We start from the raw sequence: 23,285 nt of genomic DNA on the forward strand, positions 1-23,285 counted from the left end.
GGAGGTGAGTAATTCCCCCTTGGGGCAGATAGATCTTAGAGTATGGAAGCCCTGGTATTGTAGCTCCATGAGTATTATTCCCAATGGGTGAAGGTTGGGTCACACTATAGATATTTACCAATGTGGTCATCAACCTCAAATTCAGGATTCTGGAAACCAGCCTTCCTGACTGCTCTTGACTTTGCTAGACTTGCTCTTTAGAGTCTGTTCTTTGATCTCTTCTTTAAGAACTGTTTCCTAGCTGGCTTTTCAGGTGTGGACCTAGCTCTTCTTTCAAAGCATGTAAATTATTACTCTGCATTGCATGCTGGTTGCTTTATTACGGTGCCTGTGAATGTGTTTGCCCTGTCAGTGTTTGTTATGTGCCTACCACATTTGAGGCATGGTGCTTGGTTGTGGAAAGAAGCAGATGAGGAAAAGTCACAGTTTCTTAAGAAATCCTACAATCTTCTGGGGAAACCGGGCCATTGATGGCACAGTAATGCCATAGTGGGATGAATCGTTAAAAGTTGTGATGGGGTTGTTCTCGGAGGTACAAGGAAATACCCATGGGGATGTACAGTGAACTATGCGGGAAGGCAGGGAGCCCCTGACTACTGCTGTATGATAATGGAACTCTTAAAGTGATTCCTGGAGGCCATATTTAAGGAGGGGACTTAGAAATTAATCTCACTTTGATAACGGTTCTGATTAACAGTTAATATGGCCAGACTTCTGCTTCCCATGGTACAATGTTAAGTAAGTTTGGAGAGTTGGTATTTCTAGTGAGCCTGATTATGCTGACCTTTTTCAAAATTTATTTGTGTTATGTATATGAGTACACTATAGCTGTCTTCAGACACATCAGAAAAGGGTATCAGATCCCATTACAGATGATTGTGAGCTGCCAAGTGACTGATGAGATTTGAACTCAGGACCTCTGGGAGAGCAGTCAGTGCTCTTAACCACTGAGTCATCTCGGCAGCCCCAATCATGCAGACTCTATGTTCCTTTTCATAAGAACATTTTACTTGAGTAAATAGAGTCTTTCTCTTTGATGGCCACTCCAATTTCTCCTAGTGCTAATAATTTGTAAAAATGTGTGTGGCTATTCTAACCCAATTGTGACTGAGTCTGATGAGCTGAACAGGGTTTAGTGTGTGACTGGTCAGTGTTGGAGAGAATGTGTGGTCAAACTGAATATAGATACAGATGTAGGTACAAATCCTAACTTAGGTATTCTCCTGCTGGGTGACCTTGGGTAACTTACCTCAGCTCCATCCCCCAGTTTCTTCACTTGTAAAGGATGGATAATGATACAAACCCATCTTTAGGCAGGCTGTGAGGAAAAAGTTAACACATGAGCGTGTGTCCACTAAGAGCATTGACAACTAGATCTAAGTAGCATGTACTCCAAAAGCAAAGAAGGTATCTTTACATCCAAAGCATCTATTAAGGATGTTTTTAGAATGCACACACGTAGAAGCATCAACGTGCCTACTTCCTCTTTTTGGCCTGGAACTTAATGGCACTTGATGAATGGCCTCCAGCAAGATTTTCCTCTAGAGTGTTTGGTTCTGTCGCTCTCTCTGTGCTAAGCACCTTACCAGCATGGTGTCTAAAGTGAAGCATTTCTTATCCTTTGAGAAGAGGCAGCATTTAGAGGACCTGCTTGGGTGGCCCAGTGACTGGAGGCAGCTGCTTTCCTAGTTCCTTGCTATTGTGTTGTGGCCATACTGGAAGCTGGTTTTTGTCTTCCCAGGAGTGATCACTACATATGAGCTATATCTAGATGACAGTCTGGTTCACAATTCTTCAGGACTCAGCTGCCATGCCTATGGATTTGATCCTGGGAGCTTACACACCTTCCGAGTTCGAGCATGCACGGCAAAGGGTTGTGCTCTGGGCCCACTGGTGAGTGTGTGGGTTTACGTTCTGGGGTATGAGCTGCTGGGTGACACTGGGCGTCAAGGGAGAAATAGGAGCCTGACAAGCACGGGGAATCATTCTTCTCATTAGAGTTTATTTAAGAGTTACTTTTAGTTAATATACATTTCAGGGCTGTGTGTCTATCTAGGAGAGGAATGCATATATTCTTGAATAAACAGTAGGTTGACTGCTTTAATGGTCATACACAAAAATCATGCCTGTTTTCATGATAAGTGAAAGATACATGTTTTTCTTCTGAATGATACCCCAATAACTACATTCCTGACTCAAAAATGAGCATTGAAAACTGTAATTCCCACATAGGCTTAGATTTCTGTCCAATGGGCAGATTAATCAATTAAAAAATGGGACTTACTTCATCTCTTCAAATAAAGTATTTTTATTCCATGAATCTGATGTAGCTTTCTAAGAATGCTATTTAAATTTTTATTACTATCTGCTTTTGATGCGCACATTTCAGAAGTCTATAATGTATATCTCTTTCATTGATGGTTAGAAGCATGAAAAGATTATCCTTTGCTTTCCAGCATCATTTCCCATTAGTTAATAGTGTGCGACCATCACAGCCCAGCATAGCATTTTCAGTTTGAAAATAATACATTACACTTTTATGCATATTCCTTGATTAAATGAGTTTAGCCTCTTTTTTAAAAAGAGAAATACTAGTTATAGGTATTTTTTGGCAATGTTTGCTAATTCTCTATCATTTTAATATACTGTCTTCATTGAATACTACATTATATAAATATTACCACAAGAATCAGCTCTTAAATTCAACTCTACTTCCTCACTTTGGATCACACCTTCCATTCAGAGATTGATTGCTTTCCAAGAAGCTAAAGCCCCACATCGCAGAGACTGAGCTTGAGTCGTTATAGTAAAGCATTTACAATCCGAGCCCTCTGATGGATACTCATCCTTAAAAGCAGAGATGGGAGGAGGTCATCACTTCTCTATTCAGAGAAAGAACATGGGAGAAAGAGAGAAAGAGAGAAAGAGGGAGAGGAAGAAGACAAGAAGAAGTGGAGGAAGAAGAGGGAGAAGAGAAAGAAGGAACAAAGGAATACGTTCTATGAGCTTAAAAACTTGTACTTTTGCCCAGTGTGAACTGTGAATTATAGTTCTAGATGCCCCACCTTACCTACAAGATACTCTAGAAACTTTAAATAAGGGGACACAGTTATTGATCTCTGTCCTGAACAGACAGCAGGCAACATTAGCCTTAAGAAATCAAATACCGTAGCCCCTGATAGAACGGGAAAGGGGGATTGGATTGTAAAATCACCTCTGCCAGGCCCCGTCCAGTCCAGTCTACATACTGACTTTGGAGCACACGATCATTTCCTCCACTTGGCACTTTTCTCTCCTGTACTCAGCCTATCAGTATTGATGACTTCTACATTTCAGAGACAGAAATATGCTGGTTTTTTTTTAAATGATCCTTTGCAAGTTTAATAGCCTTGTTACCCACACATGCAGGAGGACACTGTTCACATAGGCAAATGGTTCATAAGAGGAAAAAAGGTATGGAATTGGTAAAACAGAGGATTTAAAACTAAGTCATTTGTGTATCAGTTGCACGTTCTCACAGTTTTGATGCAATAAGACTCTGATAGCTCCATGTGTTTTGTCACCACAGCCTGACTGAAGGGCACTATATGGGGTGATTAAGATGGAACTGTTCTCTGTTCCTATTTAATTCCCTTGTGGCCTGTTCCATTATTATCAATTTAAAGAACATATTTGACTTTTGAATTATTTCTAATATAAAAAAAAATAATACTTCAGAGGCTGAAGCCATGGCTGAAAGCTTAAGAGCAGTTGTTCTAAACCTGTGGGCCATAACCCCTCTGAGGGTCAAATGACTCTTTCACAGAAAAGATCATCAGAAAATATTGGATGTTTACATTACAATATATAACAGTAGGAGAATTACAGTTATAAAGTAGCAACAACATAGTTGTATGGTTAGGGGGTCACCACAACATGAGGAACTGTATCAAAGGGTCACAGCATTAGGGCGGTTGAGAACCACTGGCTTAAGGGCAATGACAGCTCCTGCAGAGAACCCGAGTTTGGTTCCTAACACCCAAGTCAGGCTGCTTACAACTTCCTAAGACCCCAGATCCACGGAAACCAACATCCTCTTTTGGCCTCTGTGGGCTCCTGTACTCACACTCCCACACACAGAAACACATGCCAACACATAAATAAAACCAATAAAATAAGTCTTTCAAGAAAAAGATTTTGCTCAAGCTGTTGGAGGACACAGAAGAAGCTATTCTAGACCTAATGTTTCGGCTCATTCAGAAGCATACATGTTCTGAGTCCTTAGATTTCCCAACAGTGTTTATCTTTAAAAGATGATGAAAAAGTAAATCAATATTACTTACCTAAGAGTTTCAGGAGTGTGATAAGAGTTTTATTACGAAAAGAAATTATGTTGAAATGTTTCTGTGCTTTTACGCATATTAATTCCTAAATTTATTATCTATTTCAAAGGAAACTTTTAGGTCACAACTGAACCAATGTCTACCCTTCCAGGGGCCTTTCCCATTTTAAGGAAATATAAATATTTAAGAAGAAGAAAATAAAGAAAGAAACAATCAAAAATCCTTCCTGGTCAGAGAAAAATGGTATAGTTGTCTATTTTTGTATAGAGTAAAAATCAGAATGTTTATCCAAACACTGAAAGAAACCTAAAAAACTGTTTATCTTGAATTAGCCAGGCATTTGAAGTAAATAATATAATTATTTGAAATTAACATTATTTGATTTTTCAAGTGCCATTTCGTTTGAAGCTCTTTTAAGCCCCTTTCTGTACAATGATTGTAACTGTACACATAGTTAAAGAAGCTGCACTATTCCAAACGTTAAAGGAATGAAGACAATCTCTCCAATCTAGCTTTTCATCACTTTTTGTGCATAGCTGTTTATGACTGAAGCAATGTATGAGCAGATAGCTCAGCCCCAAAGAACCCAGATCTCTTCTCCAAGAATGAAAGAACACCAGATCTCTCTCTTCTCCAAGAATGACAGAACACCAGATCTCTTCTCCAAGAATGACAAAACACCTGTGATCTCACACTTATTAAAAATGAACACTCAGTCTTTTTCACACGTATTTTCATAATTGGAGAAATGTATTCTCCTTAACAAATAAAATCTTCATAATAGAGACCATTTATTTATCACAGGAGCCTGTGTTTGATCTCCTTGTATGGGGAGAATGAGCCTGTTCGTACTGTACAACTACAGCCAGGACTAGGAACATAGTCAGTTGGTAAAGTGCTTTCTTTAAAGGCCTGAGAACTTCTGTCTGACTCTCCAGAACCTAGATATGGTAGTGTACTCGGATGATCCAACACCAACTCTTGGAAGACAGACTATCATGTTCCCACAAGCAAACCAAGCCTGTTGATCAGTTCTAGGCCAATGAGAGGTGCTGTCTTAAAAACAAAATAGAACAATACCTGTAGTTGCCTTCTGGCCCCACAAGTACATGTACATGCTCATGAGTCACCTGCACGTATCTAGAGAGACATGCACACACACAGAATAAAGTAAAAATTACCTGCATATTCAATAAACTTCGAAAGTCCAAATATGAAAGACCACTGGTGTTCAGTTTACTAAGTACTAGCCAGTGAGTAAAAAATAAAAATGGCTGTGGACCTGTTTCTACTTTCTGCCCTACAATTACATCTTCCTTTGGACACTTGGTCGTTATTGGCCTATTAGTTATTGGACACGTAGCTATTGAGCCATTGCTGACCCTTGTCCAGGTTAATACTCATCTTTATCTCAAAGCCTTCCTTTTGAAGCAATTCATTTTCTGTATAAGCAGGTCAACATCCAGCCAGCCTCTTATGTGACTGTTTCTCAGTGAGATTCACTAGGGTACATTTATTTCTTGATGCCATCATGAGGTGTCCATACAAAATGCAGCCTCACTCCATGGTGAACCAGAGACAGCTTATTCTGAACTCAAGGTGAATGAGCAAGAGGCAGAAATGTGGATTCTGGTGGCTCTGAGCAGCAGGTTACACAAATAAATGATTACATAAACATTTTGTAGTTACATAACCAAAAAGTAAGTAAACAAACAAACAAATCAATCAATCCATTCTTTCATCAAATACATTAGGAGCAGTAGGTAGGCAGGCTATAGAGAAGCCAGAAACTTTTCTGTAGATACCAAATGCTGTCTGGTGATGTACTTGGCTCTCAGATTGGTGAAGGCCAGTAGTCCGCTCAATGAGTACATTCCCAAGATTTCACTTGATGGTCAAGAGGTGTGAATCAGATTCAGAAATGGGTGGTAAAAGACTGTTCAGGGTAAAATTAAAAAAAAAAATAATAGAGATAGCTCAAACTGACCCTGGCTCTGGATATACAATGTCCCAACACTTCACAAACATAAGGGACCTAAATAGTCACCCAGGCTCTTTAACATAGATGCAACTTCTTCAGGGAACCTCAGCTGGTGGAACTTCTTCTTTTCATCCAAAAGAAGAGCACAGCTCAGAGCTCAGACAAGAGAGAGGGAAGGGAAGGGGGAGAAGAAGGGAAGGGAGGGAGAGGGAAGGGCAGAGGGGGAAGTGGAAGGGAAGAAGGGGAAGGGAAGGGAGCGAAGGAGAGGAGAGTGTTCTAGTGGCTTTTTCACAAAAGTCTATCCCTCCTATCAAGAAATTGGAAATTTAGGAAAACATATCATTTGTATCTCTTTCTTTTACAATAACTTTAAAAATCATCTTTAAGCATCTTTGAAAATAGTCTGTGGTTATGCACAGCCACGAGCACAAGCTCACTGTGAACCAATTGAAATCCTGCAGAAATCACAATCCAGTGTCTTGGTCAGGAACTGAAATTCTAAGCTTTCTCAGCAGGAAGAGGAAACACACAAGCTCTGTCTAGACCCTGACAGAGGCATGCAGACAGAATGCTACTGCCACAAACGGTTTGCTTCACGGCAAAAAGATTCTTTGAAGAAATATGCTCAAGCCACAGCACGCACAAATTTTATTTGCAAAGAAAGTAAATCCTTTGTATGTTCACAGGTAGAAAATCGGACTCTGGAAGCTCCTCCGGAAGGCATGGTCAACGTGCTTGTCAAACCTGAGGGATCCCGGGAAGCCCACGTGAGATGGGATGCTCCATCTCACCCTAATGGGCGCTTAACCTACTCAGTCCATTTCACTGGAAGTTTCTATGCAGATCAAGGTAAATTGTGTGCAATTCTTAGACCTTCAATAACATCAGAAAACTCTTTATCTGAACATTTGCTTTTAGCCTAATTTTCATTTCCGGATTTTTTTTTTTTTTCCTAAAATATCCAACCAATGTAGAAGAGTTAGAGAGGCGTGCTCATTGTGCGCATGCGCATGATACTCAGTGCTACAGTGAGGGCCACAACCAGGGCAGGGTCCAGCAAGGTGTGTATCAGCATACTACATAGATGGTTCTTACCCTCTGTACTCAGGTTGGGTTCACAGGACAAAGGGACTTTTGTTTCTGGTATTTAAGCTACCCGTGGTCAACTAGCTGAAATGTTAAATAGAAAATTCCAGAAAGAAAAGGAACACTGTATATGGTTTCTGTTCCGCCATATTGAAATAATTGCTCTGTTTCTTTGTTACTTCTTCTTATCAGCCTCTGACTTTCTAACATAGAAATTAAACATCACCATAGGTATGGGCATTCCATTATACAGTTGGGGGTTGGCATGCTCTGTGGTTTCAGTCACCTCTGGGGTATTGAGCTGGATCTCTAGCAAGTGAGAGTTCCTGTGTGTCCCTTCCTTGCCTGAAATGCAAAGCAGGCCTAAAATATTATTTGTGATAAGGCTTCAGCCTTGATTTTGTACTTCACCCCAGGTAACTTATTTCTGGTTGCCATTTTCATAATTCTCCACTAACTTGGTAATCTGGGTGTGGCAAGTGAAGCAATCCCACTAAAATCTGGGACTAGACAAGGCTGCCCACTTTCTCCCTACCTACTCAATATAGTACTTGAAGTCGTAGCCAGATCAATTAGACAACAAAAGGAGATCAAGGGGATACAAATTGGAAAGGAAGAAGTCAAAATATCACTATTTGCAGATGATATGATAGTATGCAAGTATTAAATTAAATAAGGGGCTGGAGTGTTGGTGTTTCTTGAAAATTCATTAAATTCTCCAATTAAGTATGTTGGGTTCTGTTAGCACAACTCACATAAGCACAGCCTACCAGAGAAGCACTACAGGGTGTGTCTTACTAGAAAATTTTATTTGTGTTTTTAGTAACTGTTACCTTTATCACTTTCTCCAAAGAAGGCATGGTAATTTTCTAGGAGATGTTTTAAATATTTGTTTTTAAACTGGTAGCAAATAGACAGGCTCTAGTAAAAAGAAAAGAGAATATCATTTGTTTGTGTCTGTGTTATGTTTGCTTGTACGACTTAATTGTATCCCCAAAATGTATAGAAGCAAAAGAGAAAGAAAAATGAACCTTTCAAGGCTTTGAAGAGGCTATTCCTCAAGTTCCATAGTGTGTCTGCAAGCAAATAAGCAAATGCACACTGAATGGACTCCGAGTCTGGGGCTTGGCTGATCCCCTCAAAGATTGGCGTGTCCCTTTTTTATGCAATCAGGGCTTTGATGTATTCTGCTGTGAAGCACTCGTAAGATTATGAGGTGAAGGAGCGATGATCGATTTGAAAAAAGAAGCAACATTTAGGCCGGACCCATGACAGCCCAGCTCTTTCTAACGGAGGCCGCTGGGTGAATAATGCAAGGACCATGTTCCCCTCCTGTTTAATCTTGCATTGTTTTTGCGGAGAACATTTCTGCTTGCCTTCTAAGTCCTGTCATCTTTGGTTGTCATCCCGTCCCTCAAGCCATCAAAACGTTATTAAATGTTGCAAAGCTGGGCAGCGAGAGAACTTTCAAAAGTCAGAATCCATTTGCTAAGCAGCCCTTGTAGAAAATGTATTCTGTCCTCGGCAGAATTTTCCTTCACGTCTTTCCACTGAGAAGTTTACTGATTTCTCCCAGTGGAATCTGCTGGAATTTATCGGTTCATGGTTGGCAGTCACAGATTAAGGTAAATGTCGATCCGTAATGACCCTCTACATGTTAGCATTTCAGTAAAGCTGGGCTTTTATGTCAAAGATATCGGAGAGGGAGCTATTACACATGACAGGGGTGATCAAGGGACTCCAGACCAAGGCAAGCATTATTAAATATTGACTAGTTCCGTGATTTATGTAGAGCTGGAGGAAAAAAGTGACTTTTTAACCATTATATATTCTTCAGCAACGAAAACCAGCCATTTATCTCCTGCCGGTAGTGAAGGACAGAGAGCCTGCATATTTTAGTGGCGGGAAAACCTAGTCTTATAAATGAGATGAACTCTTCTGTGATAACATTTCAGCTTGTTAATTGCCAAAAGCAAAACAGACAAATTGGAAGCCATTACGAGGCTTGACTCAGAGAGTCCTGTGGAGTGCTTTTGGCTTGGCATCAGAGGGGCAAGGCAGGAAGTGGGGGGAGCATCTTGGTTGAGTCCCAGGAACCTCCTTTTGTTGGTTCACTGGATGTCAAGTACAAGGATTTGGACATCTTGTCTGTTGGCTATCGGCAGCCAGGTGGCATTTACACTGAGGATAGAGAGGTCTGTGTGGCTTCTTAAAAAAGGAATTAAACATTAATTCATCAAAGTTATAAAAGAGATCATCTTCTTCCTATAGTCACACAAGGCTTGCGGAACTGTTGGGCAGCTAATTGGTTATTTCCTTGACATGATGAACAGCTCTGATGGCTGCTGAGGAAGAGACAGCAGTCATGATTCCCAAGATGGGCGGAACAGGTGCCTGCTCCTGGGCCATTATTTCTCAAGCCAGAACAGCCAGCTCTGTCTGCAGACACCCACCCAGGATCCTTGTTCCAAGTGGCAACTCCAGCAGTGAACCAAAAACTTTACAAAGTCAGGGCCACGGTTTGTAACAACTTAGGTAGCATGTATCAGAAGATTCTCTTTTCCTAAAAATTATCCTTTTGTCTAATGTTATTTTCCTTTGAGTCAAAATTTAAAAGACAAAAATGAAAAAGAAGACAAAAATTCCAGTCTGTTCTTGAATCTCAGAGGAAATGGAAATGGAAATGCCTAGTCTCCACCTGTCTATCTGTCATCTGTCTGTCTACCTAGCCATCCATGTCTTTATCTACATATGTTCCTCCATTACATGATTAAGTTATTCTTCCCACACATACAACTTTTCACATAAATGATGCCAAATTGTGTGCTTATTTCTGGCCTATTATTTGTTTTATAATTTTCTTCCTTATAATCCTTTAGACAATGAAGTTCCAATTCAATGGGGACTGTCTGATGCTGTTTTTATGAAGGTGGCACTGTGTTGCCAACAGAGACATTTACACATTTGTGATACTGGGTTTTTGAATCAATAATAGGACAATACTTCCTACTGACCCCTCTATCACTCATTTTCTTCAATAGAAATGGACATTCATAGCCTTTATTTTCCCGGATGTTGTTACTAAGAATAGTTTTATGTATCTATAAATCCTAGCACATGAATTTAGACATTACTGTCACTAAGTAACTTTTAGGAAAATTACCTGCAGCCTTCATTCACTCTCAGATCACTATGACCAGAACCCTGTGCTGTCCCAGCGTGAATTTATATCTGTCTGGTAATGAACATTGATCCATCCATTACACAGAACTGCAGGTTTTGTTGCAAGCATTTGGCAAGCATTGTTACAAACATTGTTGCAAGCATTGTTGTAAGTCATTGTCCTTAAAGTACAAGAGTATCAATATGTGGAAAAGACTTAGTTAGACTTTCCACTAGTTTTTTACTAGGTCTGTAACACAAAGCACCAAAATTTGGACCCAGAAGAAACCTGCAAATCGGTGAGGTAAGAGGGGTACCCCAGCCAAGCTATTGTCAAGCATTGGAGGCAAGAACCCAGATGCTGGAAAGACAAACAGAACAGAATTAGTCCGGGGAAAGATGTGGGAGAAAGCTGGTGTTCCCCGTGTTTTAATGGCCTCAATTCTGAAAACACTGCCAGAGAAGGACAGAGCAGCACAAGCCAGTAAGGGTCAAAAATTTAAGTAAAGTACTCCTGCGCTAGGGAATGGAAGATCTTGTATCTCACCATTTACAGGAAGATTTACTACTTAGTTCTTGGAATGGCACCTGCTTTGCCTCATCCACCCCATTTCCTGGGGTGAAGTAGGTGTGGTTCACTGGTCTGCAGTTAGTGTTTTATTCAAAGTCTCTCAAGAGTGAGTCCCTCACCTGGCTGAGGGGAGCCATGAACTCTCACTGTGATCAGTAGAAAAACCCCTAGTGTTTGTGATGTGCTGCTGTTGTAGTGTTTACTTCGTATGTATTCATTAACAATTTTAATTCTAGGTAACAGGTTTATAATAGCTTCATACATATTTAATTTGTGCTATTTTTAAATAAAGAGAATGCGTGAATTCAATAAAAACAGCAGTAAATTAAGTAACAGAACCTTGGCTCACATGAAACTGACTTCAAAATTGTAAGTGACTATTTAGCCACATGCATGAAAATAATTTGTGCCAAGAGTTTTGGTGGATGCTAGCAGCATTGCAGTTTTTAAACATTTTCAACTCTAATATTATAATATTATAAAATAGAGAGGAACTTCATGAAGAGAAAAACTAAAGGCTCTGAATTCCTTCGGGACATTTTTTTTCCTCCGATGCCAGCCCTCTGCCACCACCCAGCTTTCTGTGGTCCTCAGAGCGATCCTATTTTTAGTAGACAATGGTGTGTCTTAGCCACACACACATCCTGCTCTTTTCCTGAGCAGTGATTGTGGAGTCCTCTGCGAATTGTTTAGCTCTTCATTATCCTCCCTTTGAATGGCCTGGGAAGTGAGCTCCAGCTCCTGATGACCTGGCAGACTGTTTTGTGTCTGAGATGTTCTAATTGCTGAGTCCTTTGTGCGCAGCAGCTCAGGATTCATCTTCAAATACTCCTTTCTTCAAATCCCCAATTTGGTGTTGTAGTGCAGAATAAAGACACGAATTTGAGAAAGAGGCTGTGGATATTGAGAAAATAGAAAGTCTTGCAATATCTCCAAGTGTAAACGCAGATTGATAACCTGGTATTGCTATAACCTCAACTTTGGTTTCTGGAAGTTCCACTCCAGACTAGAGACAGGTAGAACACATGAGTTTTATGTGTTATTTCCCCTTCAGGGACACCTCTGACAGGAGGGAGTCTCTCCAAAGAACAAAGGCAGGCGAGAAGCAGTCTGAGACCAGGAAATGTCAGGGAAAGAGAAGGAAAGAGTGAGGATGAAATTAGCAGTGACTGTGTGTCCCTTACTCAGAAGAACTGACAGCCACCATTCAAAATCAAATAGAAAATAGCAATTTAAACGGTATTATCTCTATATGATTATATTTAGGAATGGCTTATAGTCCCATTTTTCTCTTTCTTTCTTTCTTTTTTTTTTTTAAATAAACTAAGATTTTTTTTTTTTAAATGTTCTGCAGTAGATACCTCTTGTCTTTACAGAGAATTACATAGATACTTGGTGAGAACACATTTTTCTAATGGAGAATAATTCGGAATAGACACAGTGTTTCAGACTTAGAAGGGAAGGGTGACACAACCCTAAGACAGGTGCCCAGAGGGCCAGAGGGAGAGCCTGGGGTAGATTCCTGTTTCCACAGGGCCCCTTGCAGGCTTAAGCATTCTTTGTCTTTTATGATTTGCCTGCAAGTCTTTCTCCATTGGTTGTAAACAAAAAAAACAAACTATGAAGTTGCAAAATGCATGTAGATAAGAATGCTTAGAGGAAGGATAAGCCTTGTGTCCCTGGAGTCAGGGTGGCATGGGGAATACTGAATTGTGGGAGGGTCTGGCTATTTGGGGTGATTTGATGTTGAGTGAAAAACAAGGCTTTCTCAGCCTACAGAGCCCCTGCCAGGGGGAGCTGCCTTTCATATTAATGGAATTTGCCTCCAGCAGAAGACAAAGGAGGGGCACTTAAAGGAGCTGTTCTTTCCTGGGCTCCAGACAGCTCCAGGAGACCGAGGAGTGCCTGTGTGGTCCACACCCCTTCAAATGCTCCTGCCCTGTGACTTCCTCTGCCTAGGGGTTGCCAGTCACCAGGAAGGGGCTGAGACTAGTCAATGCTGCAGATCTCAACAAATATGAAAAGAACTTGAAAATGCAGCATGTGGGTCAAGGTTACCTAGAGAGATACAGGGATTTTGCACATGATCTCCTCCTTCCCATACCCACTCTCCCTCTCTCCCCACACCAATAAACTGTGTTTTTTAAAAAATTTCAAAGGGAAAGGAGATACGGGAGCATTTGTTTTCTCGGGCAGGTAAAAGAAAATAATGATCCCTGGAAATTCCTTCCTCGAGTTACAAGGAGACTGCGGAAAGGCTGGGGCAGTTCGGAAAGGGGCTGCTTTGTTTTATCGTCCCTGGGGCCTGTTTTTCACTGTGGTGGGAGCTGTGTATTTTCCAAGTCCTGCTGGCAAGCCATGCAGTATATCTGACAGGGTGCCCCCAGGGAGGAACTGCAGTGGGGGAATTGTTCCCGGGATGCAGGACAGCTTGTAACTTGGAATCCCCGTTGGAGAACTTTGTAGCTGTGTGTCAGTCAGTGGGAAGATGAAAGAGGCCGCTTCTTTTCAAGCAATTTGAATTCATTTCCCCATAATGAGTTGGAGGGAAGGGCAGTCAGACTTAGCTCAACTGAGATGTTGTGGAATGAATTTTCCAGGGTGGAAGTAGTACTTTCTCTGCCTGGCAGCCTCTGCTACCATTACTACCAAATATTGACCTGACTTCTTGTCAGTCTGTCTCTTAGGGCTATTTGTCCTTACTCCAGAGTCTTTATTTTGAGAATATAAGGTTCAATAGTATACATCCGGATCCCAGGTTTTACAATAAAACTCTGGGGTATGACCCCTAACACCCAGAAGAATGGGGCAGCCATGATAGTCCCTTATACAACTTCCCATCAAGGGCTGACAAGTGACAGGTGCAACTATGTATCCATTTATGGGAGACAAGTTTGACTGTATAGTTCCTTACAAAGACAGAGAAATAAATGAGGATGTGGTAGGTGATCCATTAGCTTGTAGACACCAGGACAACAGTCCGGAACCTTTCTCCTTTACCATGTGAAAATGAAGGACTCTTAAAGGCACAGTTGTCTGGCTTAAAAATAACTGCGTGTTGTTTGAAGAAAAAAAAAAATCTGTCATTTTAAATTTTTGGCTAGAGAATGTATATTTAGAGCATATATTGACATTTCTGACTCCACATCACATCGTGGCCAATAAGGCTATTGAAATATATTATTGGGACAGAGCCTTCCATAAGAATGGAGTTAAGCATTAATTTATCAAACTTGTTTTAGAATTCATCTCCCCTCAACCCTCTCGCAGCAGCTTATTGGATTTGTGTCTTATATCTAATTGGCTGTTTTCCTGACATAATGAATGAGTGTGCCTGAGCCATCATGTCTATTGAGGCAACAACACAGTGATGGCTTATGTAAATAGGCACTGTGGACCACACCCAGAGTCACCGAACTCAGCCCACAGATACCCCAGAGGGTGAGCAGGCCAGGTCAAGCTCTCACTTGGAACTCTGCCTGGTATCAACATACCGGAGCATGCTCCTTCTAACTCCTTCCAGGGACACTCAAACGCATCAGCGCACCCCACTAAATGCCTATGCCTTTGGCATAGTTGAAAAAATAAAATCCCTCTTTCTGTTGAAAAGGGGAAAAACTTAAACCATTGAGTGACCCTCAGACCTTGTTTTTTTTTTTTTTGGGGGGGGGGGAGGGCTTCAAATCTGTCAGTCAGCCAAGAAGCAGACATGCTTGAACCTGTGCTGGCTCCACCATTCATCTTTTGGGAGTGGGTCCACTTATTTCCTATGGCACCTGTTCAGTACCTGTTAAATAAAAGAGCCACATGGGTGACTCCTCATAGAGATTTGAGGTACACAAGCATTCCTATGAAGTTTAATAATATGAATTTTGCAATGAGGCATTCTTCAGGAAATAACTGGCCTAAGTAAAGGCTGCCTATGAAATGATTTCAGAATGAAGTTGGAGAATTCTTTATACAGGGAAGAGGAAAACTCTGCCAAGGACATTTATCCAGGCTCTGTGGCGCATTCCTCCGAGGACAGGGAATCCCTTCTCTGAGTCCCAGATTTCCTTTGCGAGGCTTCAGGAGCGCAGACATGTGGAAATGGTGAAGGGCTGCTCCTCCATCTACAGGCTCATGAGAACCCACAGTCTTGTTCTCCTCCCTGCAGAGTCACACGAGTTTACTTAGTTCTGATATGGAGAACAGCCCACTTTAAAACAACATTTCCCAACTGTGTGTTTTTAAGGAGTTAGTTTGCTAAATTATTAGTGACACAACATCTAAGAGTCTTATGTAATGATTTTTAAAAACTCAACTTTCAATAGTTTTCAGAAGTTTGGGTTTTAATTTGTATACATTTGCCCAAAAAAATCACAAATTTTTCTAGTCATATAGTTTTAGAGAGATATGGAAAGAACAATTTTTACTCAAAAAAGGAGAAATTTGAAAACACAGAATCGAATTCAAATATTGATTCATTTGTCCATACAACATCCTGGCATTTAGCTTGTCCCACAAAGCAAGAGAGAGGATGTTGGGGCTGGAGAAGCAGTGGGGGACTAAGGAAGTGTAGTCCCTGTAGAGAGGGGCTCCTAATGTCACAGAAGTGGTGAGAATTAGCCAAACAACCATTCCAAAGTACAAGATTACAAACTTGAGAGCAGTTAAGCCAAAACCATATATCACTAAGGTATTCCATAATAATGAACTTAATATCCATTGAGGGTCAGGAAAGGTCTTCAGGCCAATGACATTTAAAGTAACTGGAACAGATGATTAAAGGACAGCCAAGAAGAAGATCCCAGAAGAAATGCATCTGTGAGGTTTGTAAGATGGATAAAAGTATCGGGTTTTTAATAAACAAAAGAATAGATCAATTGATAGATGATAGATACAGACAGACAGACAGACAGATAGACATAAATAGGTAGATAGATAGATAGATAGATACATACATACATACATATATATATACAGACAGACAGACATAGATAGGTACATACATACATGCATACATACATAATGCTGTCAGACAGACATAGGTAGATAGGTAGATAGGCAGATAGATAAGTAATGGATACATAGACACATAGATATATTGGAAGATAGAGGATAGATACACACATATATACATATGTAGATACATAGGTAGGATAGATAGATAGACAGACAGACAGATAAGTACACAGATATATACATAGGAAGATAGAGGATATGTACATATATACATATGTAGATATGTAGAAACATAGATATATACATAGATACATACACACATATATGTAGACATGTAGATACATAGCTAAATAGGTAGATACATACCTAAATAGGTAGATACATAAATACAGATAGACAGATATAGGTATATATATATATATATATATATATATATATATATATATAAAATGTGTGTGTGTGTGTAGATATATAGATATAGATACATACATACATACATGCATACATGTATACATACCTAAATAGGTAGATATATAGATACAGACAGACATAAGTAGATATATAGGTAGGTAGATAGATACATACTTACATACATGCATGCATACATACATACATACCTAAATAGGTAGATACATAAATACAGACAGACAGACAGACATAGGTAGATATAAAGATAGATGGATGGAGAGAGAGAGAGAGAGAGAGAGAGAGAGAGAGAGAGAGAGAGAGAGAAGAGAGAGAAATAGATTTGAAATTAACTGTGAGCATTTCTTGGGTTTCATACCTAACATGAGGCCATGGGAATGTCTCATCATATCATCCCATGTGCACACATGTGCATACATCTACATCACACACATGCACTATGACCTAATATAATATAAACACAACAAGGCCTACTAAGAACACCCTGTGCTGGTACTGAGATCTTGAGTATTCCCGCATATTTTCTTATGACTTCCAGCTTTTACAATTTTTCTAAATTACAGATTCAGGAACTTTTAGATAACTTATTGATTTTCATTGGCATAATGCTTTCAGGAAAAGCCACATCAATTCAGATGCCTTCTGACCGTGTGCAAGAATGTCCATCTAGCTGTAACCATGCTAATTTGATAGGTAAAATGAGAGATTTCTTTAGTTTTCTTTTTTTGTTTTCGAGGCCTTAAAGCTCAATCTGATATTCAAGGCAGCTTAAATATTATGCATGAGGCTTAATAGTCATTCTAACATTATGTATTTTACCCAACTTATTTTTGTATGCTTATGAGATCTGAAACGGTACTCTAATTTTGGCTAGTTAAATATTTGCTTATTATTGTGTGAAGCATATTCTCTATCCAGAGCTGGAGCGTATGTGTTGCTGGACTTGGCTGAGGGCAGAGGAGATTGAACCTCACAGCTGCACTGCTTCTGGCTTCTGAGGTGCGTGTTTCCCCCTCTATCTGTCTGACAGATCACCCATGTGCTCAATTAATTTGCTGGTTCTCACAGCTAAAATCTTTCCAATACTTTTGTATCTTTAAGTAAATAAAGTTCTACCTCACCCTCCAGCTCATTATGCGTTGTAATTGAAGATCTCGGTTCTCATATGCATATTCTCTTGACTGTATGTCAGATTAACTTGAACAAAATACCATGGGTTTGTTTAATGGCTTCTCTCCCTAATAAATTTATTGTCGAGGAATTAAAATCTTTAGATATGTCTCAGCTGCTGAAATGTATCATCATTCCATTCATTTAAGTACTTTATATCTTCCAGTAAAGTTTTGTAATTTTCTACATAAAGAAGTCGTATTTCTCATTGGGATTTTGCTCACATATTTTACTTCTCATGGCTGCGTTCACTTATTTTTATACAGTGTTGATGGAAGCATTGGTGTCATGGCGGTGGTTTAGAAGCATGCCATTCTTAATACCAGCCTTTTTGCATGTTTATAAATCTCTGGGTTAACCATTTTTCCACCTCTCTGAAGACAGAAAATATGGTTTAAAAATGTACTCTGGGTGACTTCATTATGTGACACCACCCTAACATGGAGTGAATAGTCATTTGAATATAAAGACCTTGAGCTCAAGCCTTTACTGCAGATATAACCCATACAACTTACATATACCCCAAACAAAGAATCTGTTCAATTGTTTGTTCATGCTAATTAGTTTCAGATTATTAAAATAAATCCAGTATGAAAAGATTGCAATTTATGTCTATTTGTGTAAACTGAAACCACTAGAATTTTACTTTCCTAATTGTTTTAAAAGCAAAAATTCAGATGAACACATACAAATATCTGTAAAAGTATGCCCCTGGTATTCTATGTCATAAAATCCAAGTTAGGACTATGTAGGGTGAAACAGAGAATGGGGACAATGTCCCTGAATGTCCATAGGTCATACATCATGATGAATAATAAAAAGATCAAGATTGTACCATGCACATATATCACTAAGAAAACATATCGTGTCACATCTGCAGAACAGCAAGCATCAGTTACAAAGATGCCAGTTGCTTACCTACCCAGTAGCAAACAGATATTACAGGTACAGAACCAAAGGCAACAAAATATTAACAAGATAACAATGTGTGTCTTCAGATTGTAGATTAGCCTCTTTTCATAGTTTCTGGTATGTTTTGTGAGGGCACGAACACACACACACACAAGCACACGTGCACATTCATGTGCGTGCACTTATGTGTGTACAGGTGTATGTGTATGTGCAGGTACACATGTGTGTGCATATACATCTAGGATCCAAAGGGAACTTCGGTTACAATTTCTCCAGTGATGTGCACTTGCTCTTTGAAGAACAGGGTCTCTCACTGGCTGCCGACCAAGTGCAGACATCTGCAAGCTTTGGTATGAGCCACCATCTTTGGCTTTAATTTTTTTACCTTTCCTTATTGTATGCGTATAGTTGTATGGGTGCCTGGGTTCCATGGTTCTCATGTGGAAACTGAACTCAAGTCTTCAAGACAGAAAGCACGTGCCTGGTTTTGTTCACATGAGTTTGTGGATCAAATGTAGGTCTTTGTGCTTGCAAGGACTTTACCCACCGAATTATCTACTAGCCCTTAATATGCTGCTGAATTTGGCGTTCCACAGTGATAAAAACAGGGGCTGAGTGGAAGGGAGGAGGCATAGGAGGGGAAAAGCCCTCAATTTACCTGTCATCCACCAAGTTGTAAGTAAACTAATGAACATTTACATTAAATGAAAAAACTGTTAGATGGTCTTGGTGCCATGAACTGCCAGGTTTGTCTCTCCCGTCTCAGCTGCCTTATACATCACGTAAATAACAACAAACATTTACTGACCGATTCACTAATACGGTGGGCCTGCCAGTCCATCAGGGTGATGACATTTCGAAGTTGGCCTAGGAAAGCTGAAAGTATGCCATCTGTCAACCCCTGCCTTCCATCAAGTTTAGAGTGGCATATCTTCCCTGGCGTGGTGGCCAAGGGTAGTGGCTTGTAGAACTTTAATGTGACTTCTTTTGGCTAGCTCAGCATTCTTGAAAAAATAAATAGACTTTTCAGCCTGTGATGGAAAGGGTTAAATAGCACCAATTCATTACTGCTCACAAAAGGATTTATTTTGTTCTCATAAATCAGTTTTATTCCACATTTTTATTTTTCCCCTGGGTGAGCAACTCCAGTTGAAATCAATACAGGTGCAAGTGACACAATCAATCTAGATATTTGACTATGGATTAGAGATTCCCCAGTACTGCTTTTCAGTCATTTCCTTCCTGATCATCTCCCTGGAGAATTGCATATTCTTATTGGCATCTGTGAGTTATGGATGTGTTTAAAAGGCAGATAATTGTCGTCATCATCATAATCACCACTGTATACCAGCAAAGGAGGCCCCCAAATGAGCAGAGATGGAAAGATACGGCCTCTGAATATCTCGCTGCCTCATTAAACTGTTGAGATCTCTCAATAGTTTTCTTCAAGTGAGGTTAAGTTTTAAAAATAACAGTCCTTTTTAACAAAAGCCTAGTCACTTGTAGAAACAGGCTACATTCTTAGGGCTCTGTGAAGCAAGTGCATAAACCTGTCCAATGGCAGAGGTGTTGTCTATTTTTGTACATTTATTTTAGAACTGTACTGCACCAACTTCTCTGGGTTAACAATGAGAAAACAGCTAAGGAAAGTTAAACATCTCTGAAGGGATTCAAGCTGGTTCTTTTCATCCTATAATTATCCAGGCTGCGAAGACACCATCTGTAGGACTGAACCGAGAAAGGCAGTCCAACTTTAAATTGCAGAACAAAATTGATTAAGTTGCTGCTGGAGAGGCCAACGTTTATATAGCAGACTCTCTTCGCTTTACAAACAGATTTATATCTTATGACCTTTACATACTCTTGGTACCGTATCATAGTTGCCATTGTGGCTACTGGTTCATTTCTAAGTCAGTTTCTTGCACAGGTTGGTTAAAGCTCTTCGTAGCTCCCTTAAAAATACACGAAGCAAGGCAGGGATTTGTTTGCTCCTTCACTTCTCTTCTTAAATCCAAAGGCAAGAGCCGTTCTGCACTTCCCACTTGTGGCGATATTCCGATATTCTAGTGTAGCATAGAATAGACTTTTTTTTTAAAAGATTTATTTATTTATTTTATGCATATGAGTACACTGTAGTTGTCTTCTTCAGACAAGAAGAGGGGCATCAGATCTCATTACAGATAGTTATGAGCCACCATGTGGTTGTTGGGAATTGAACTCAGGACCTCTGGAAGAGCAGTCAGTGCTCTTAGCCTCTGAGCCATCTCTCCAGTCCCGACTTTCTTTTTGCTTGTCTGAGGATATCTGTACTTTCCTTAGGCATTTGAGCTCCCCCGTACTTTGTTTTCCAGAAGTAAATGAATGCTATTAAAATTTACTTAATGTAGAAAAAGAGGGGAAATCCCGCCGCTAAATAATTCGTGCTTTCAAACAGTGAACTTCCTCTCTGACCTTTAGGTCATGGGTCACGTTTTCACAGGAATAGTAAAACATTCAGTCTGTCAAGAGGAAGTACAGGAAATTCAGTGTCTAGGCAAGTTTGACAGAATCACAGCTCTGCTTCCGGAGCCCCAACCATCCTAGCACATTCTAAAACCCCAGCTGTTGACTGTCTCCATCAAGATTTGGAATTCACAAGTGAATAATGAGGTGATAGCCACGGGCGGGGCCTCAACCTTTCTTCCTGGCTTTTCAGTCACCACAGACCAGCAAGCAAAGGGAAATCCTCCTGGATCAAAATTATGTTCCTGGCCACTTGAGTCCTGCTGAACGGGAATCGTGCTATAATGCCACAGGGTTTCCCTTGGTAGATGGTGGTGCATCACTCTGTCCTTTTGGATTTTAGCGTCCAACTCATTTTCAACTATCTTGTTTTCTTAATACTTAAAAAGGGTTTGTTTTTTGTTTGTTCATTTGTTTTTCTATTTCCAGAGTGTCTCTGTGATGTTTTCTTTCATCTATTAAGGCTCCTATCTCCACACCCCAAGCTACACAATTGTTTCACATTTTTATGTTCCTTGTTGGTGCTATGAACACCCACACTCTTTCTTCCTTTAGGTGTTTCTTGCTTAGCGTGTGGGCAGCTCTGATGCTCTGAGTAAAGCCTTCTCTGGCTTTCAGTTTGTCTTGTACCAACATGAACCTTGACTGTTCTCGAAGCCCTGTGCATTCTTTTACGTATCTGCAGCTAAGTGACTAATTTAAAGAGCAATCAGAGAAGTAGACCTTTTACCTGATGGCAACTAATTAAAACTACGTAGAGTAATCATGGTAGCAGTCAGAAATGGACACTGTCCTTAGAGGACAGTAATTCCCAGGCAAGTTCTTCCTTCCTCTTTTGAAATGTTCTGTTAAAAAGAAAAGAGAGTAACAGGCAGGGTGTAAAATGAATAAATAATAAAATACAGTAAATCAAAACAAAACGAATTTCACATATCTAGACACATGTTAGATTACTGAGTACAATACTGAACTCCTTAGTGCATAAATGTTCTCTTTCAGACTGACAAGTAATTTAAATTCAGTGACTAACTTTAAACACAGTAGGGGTTACTCTGATTATTTCTTTCTGTCTCCAAAATAAAACACCGCTCTTAATATGGAGATGTTATGTTTATAGACCCCAGTAAATGGGAGTACATGGTTAAGGGGGAGGACAGCATGTGGAAGGGTGTAGGGGGACAAAAGGGGAAGGAGAAATGATGCATACTGTATATACTTAATAATTATGAATTATTTTAGTATAATGTCAAAGGATAAAAGCTATGTGCTAAAGGTACTGACTGGTTGGCTAAGCATTTGCCTATGCATGAAGCTCTGGATTGTGTCTCCAACAGAGCATAAACTAGGCATGCTAATACATACCTGTGATCTCAATAGTGTGGAGGTACAGGCACAGGGTCAGATGTTCAAGGCCACTGTCAGTGATGTCACAAATCAATGACTAGCTGGGGTAAATGACACTTAGTCAAAGAAAGAATGAAGAGGAGAAGAGGATAAGGGAGATAGGAATGAGGTGAGAGACACTGGGAGAAAACCAGACAGGTTTAGGTTCTATAAGGATTTCAAGTGTTCACATGCTTAGCTCCAGGTTGGAGGTTGCTGAGTCCATATATAAGTTACAAAATGAACCCCCAGCAGCTTTGACACCCCCTTCTACTCAAAGACCTATAGAATTACGAGACTGAGAAAATACACTTGATGGGTACAATAATCTAAAAAAGTATCTCAAAAGTGTCTCAAAAATGAAGAAACAGCAAAAGCTTAAACGCTAGTAATGGCTGTCTAGAGTGTCCTAGCTCCCTTCGTGCCTGTGGCAGTGCCAGCGGGCCTGGCCACCATGATCTGCTGTATGGCCTTCCTATGCCTTTCCTTTAGGTATTGGCAGAGCACAAAGGGATTAGGATGGATGAACCGCACCACCTCAAATATCAAGACCTCAATATGCTAAAATATACAGCCTTTGTAGCTGGAAATCGGAAAATTAGTTAACACCTTTTCTACTTTAAGGTCTAATTGGATTCAGACAAGGGCTGGTACAGAGCGGCACCGGGTGAGACACATGAAATCACCAAGACAGAACAAGATTCAGTTTGGTTTGTTCGCTGTCATTTCTCATTATAATCTCTTTCTGGAGAATGGATTCATGTTGTGCCGTTTCTGTTCTTGTTACAGTCTTTGTCACATGAATAAGATATCAGGATGTTAATGC

At 40.1% G+C, this 23,285-nt stretch overlaps 1 protein-coding gene across 1 annotated transcript in view; it reads left to right on the plus strand.

Annotated features, from left to right (window-relative positions):
• The window catches only part of Ush2a (usherin), a 678,886-nt gene that overhangs the window by 374,021 nt on the left and 281,580 nt on the right, over positions 1 to 23,285 (plus strand). Inside the window, exons 35-36 of the mRNA XM_021198607.1 lie at positions 1,742 to 1,893; positions 6,990 to 7,152. Of these exons, the coding sequence (XP_021054266.1) occupies positions 1,742 to 1,893; positions 6,990 to 7,152 (315 nt within the window). The remainder of the gene's footprint in view (positions 1 to 1,741; positions 1,894 to 6,989; positions 7,153 to 23,285) is intronic.

Source organism: Mus pahari, chromosome 5, assembly GCF_900095145.1.
Source record: "Mus pahari chromosome 5, PAHARI_EIJ_v1.1, whole genome shotgun sequence".
Classification (NCBI taxonomy): Eukaryota; Metazoa; Chordata; class Mammalia; order Rodentia; family Muridae; genus Mus; species Mus pahari.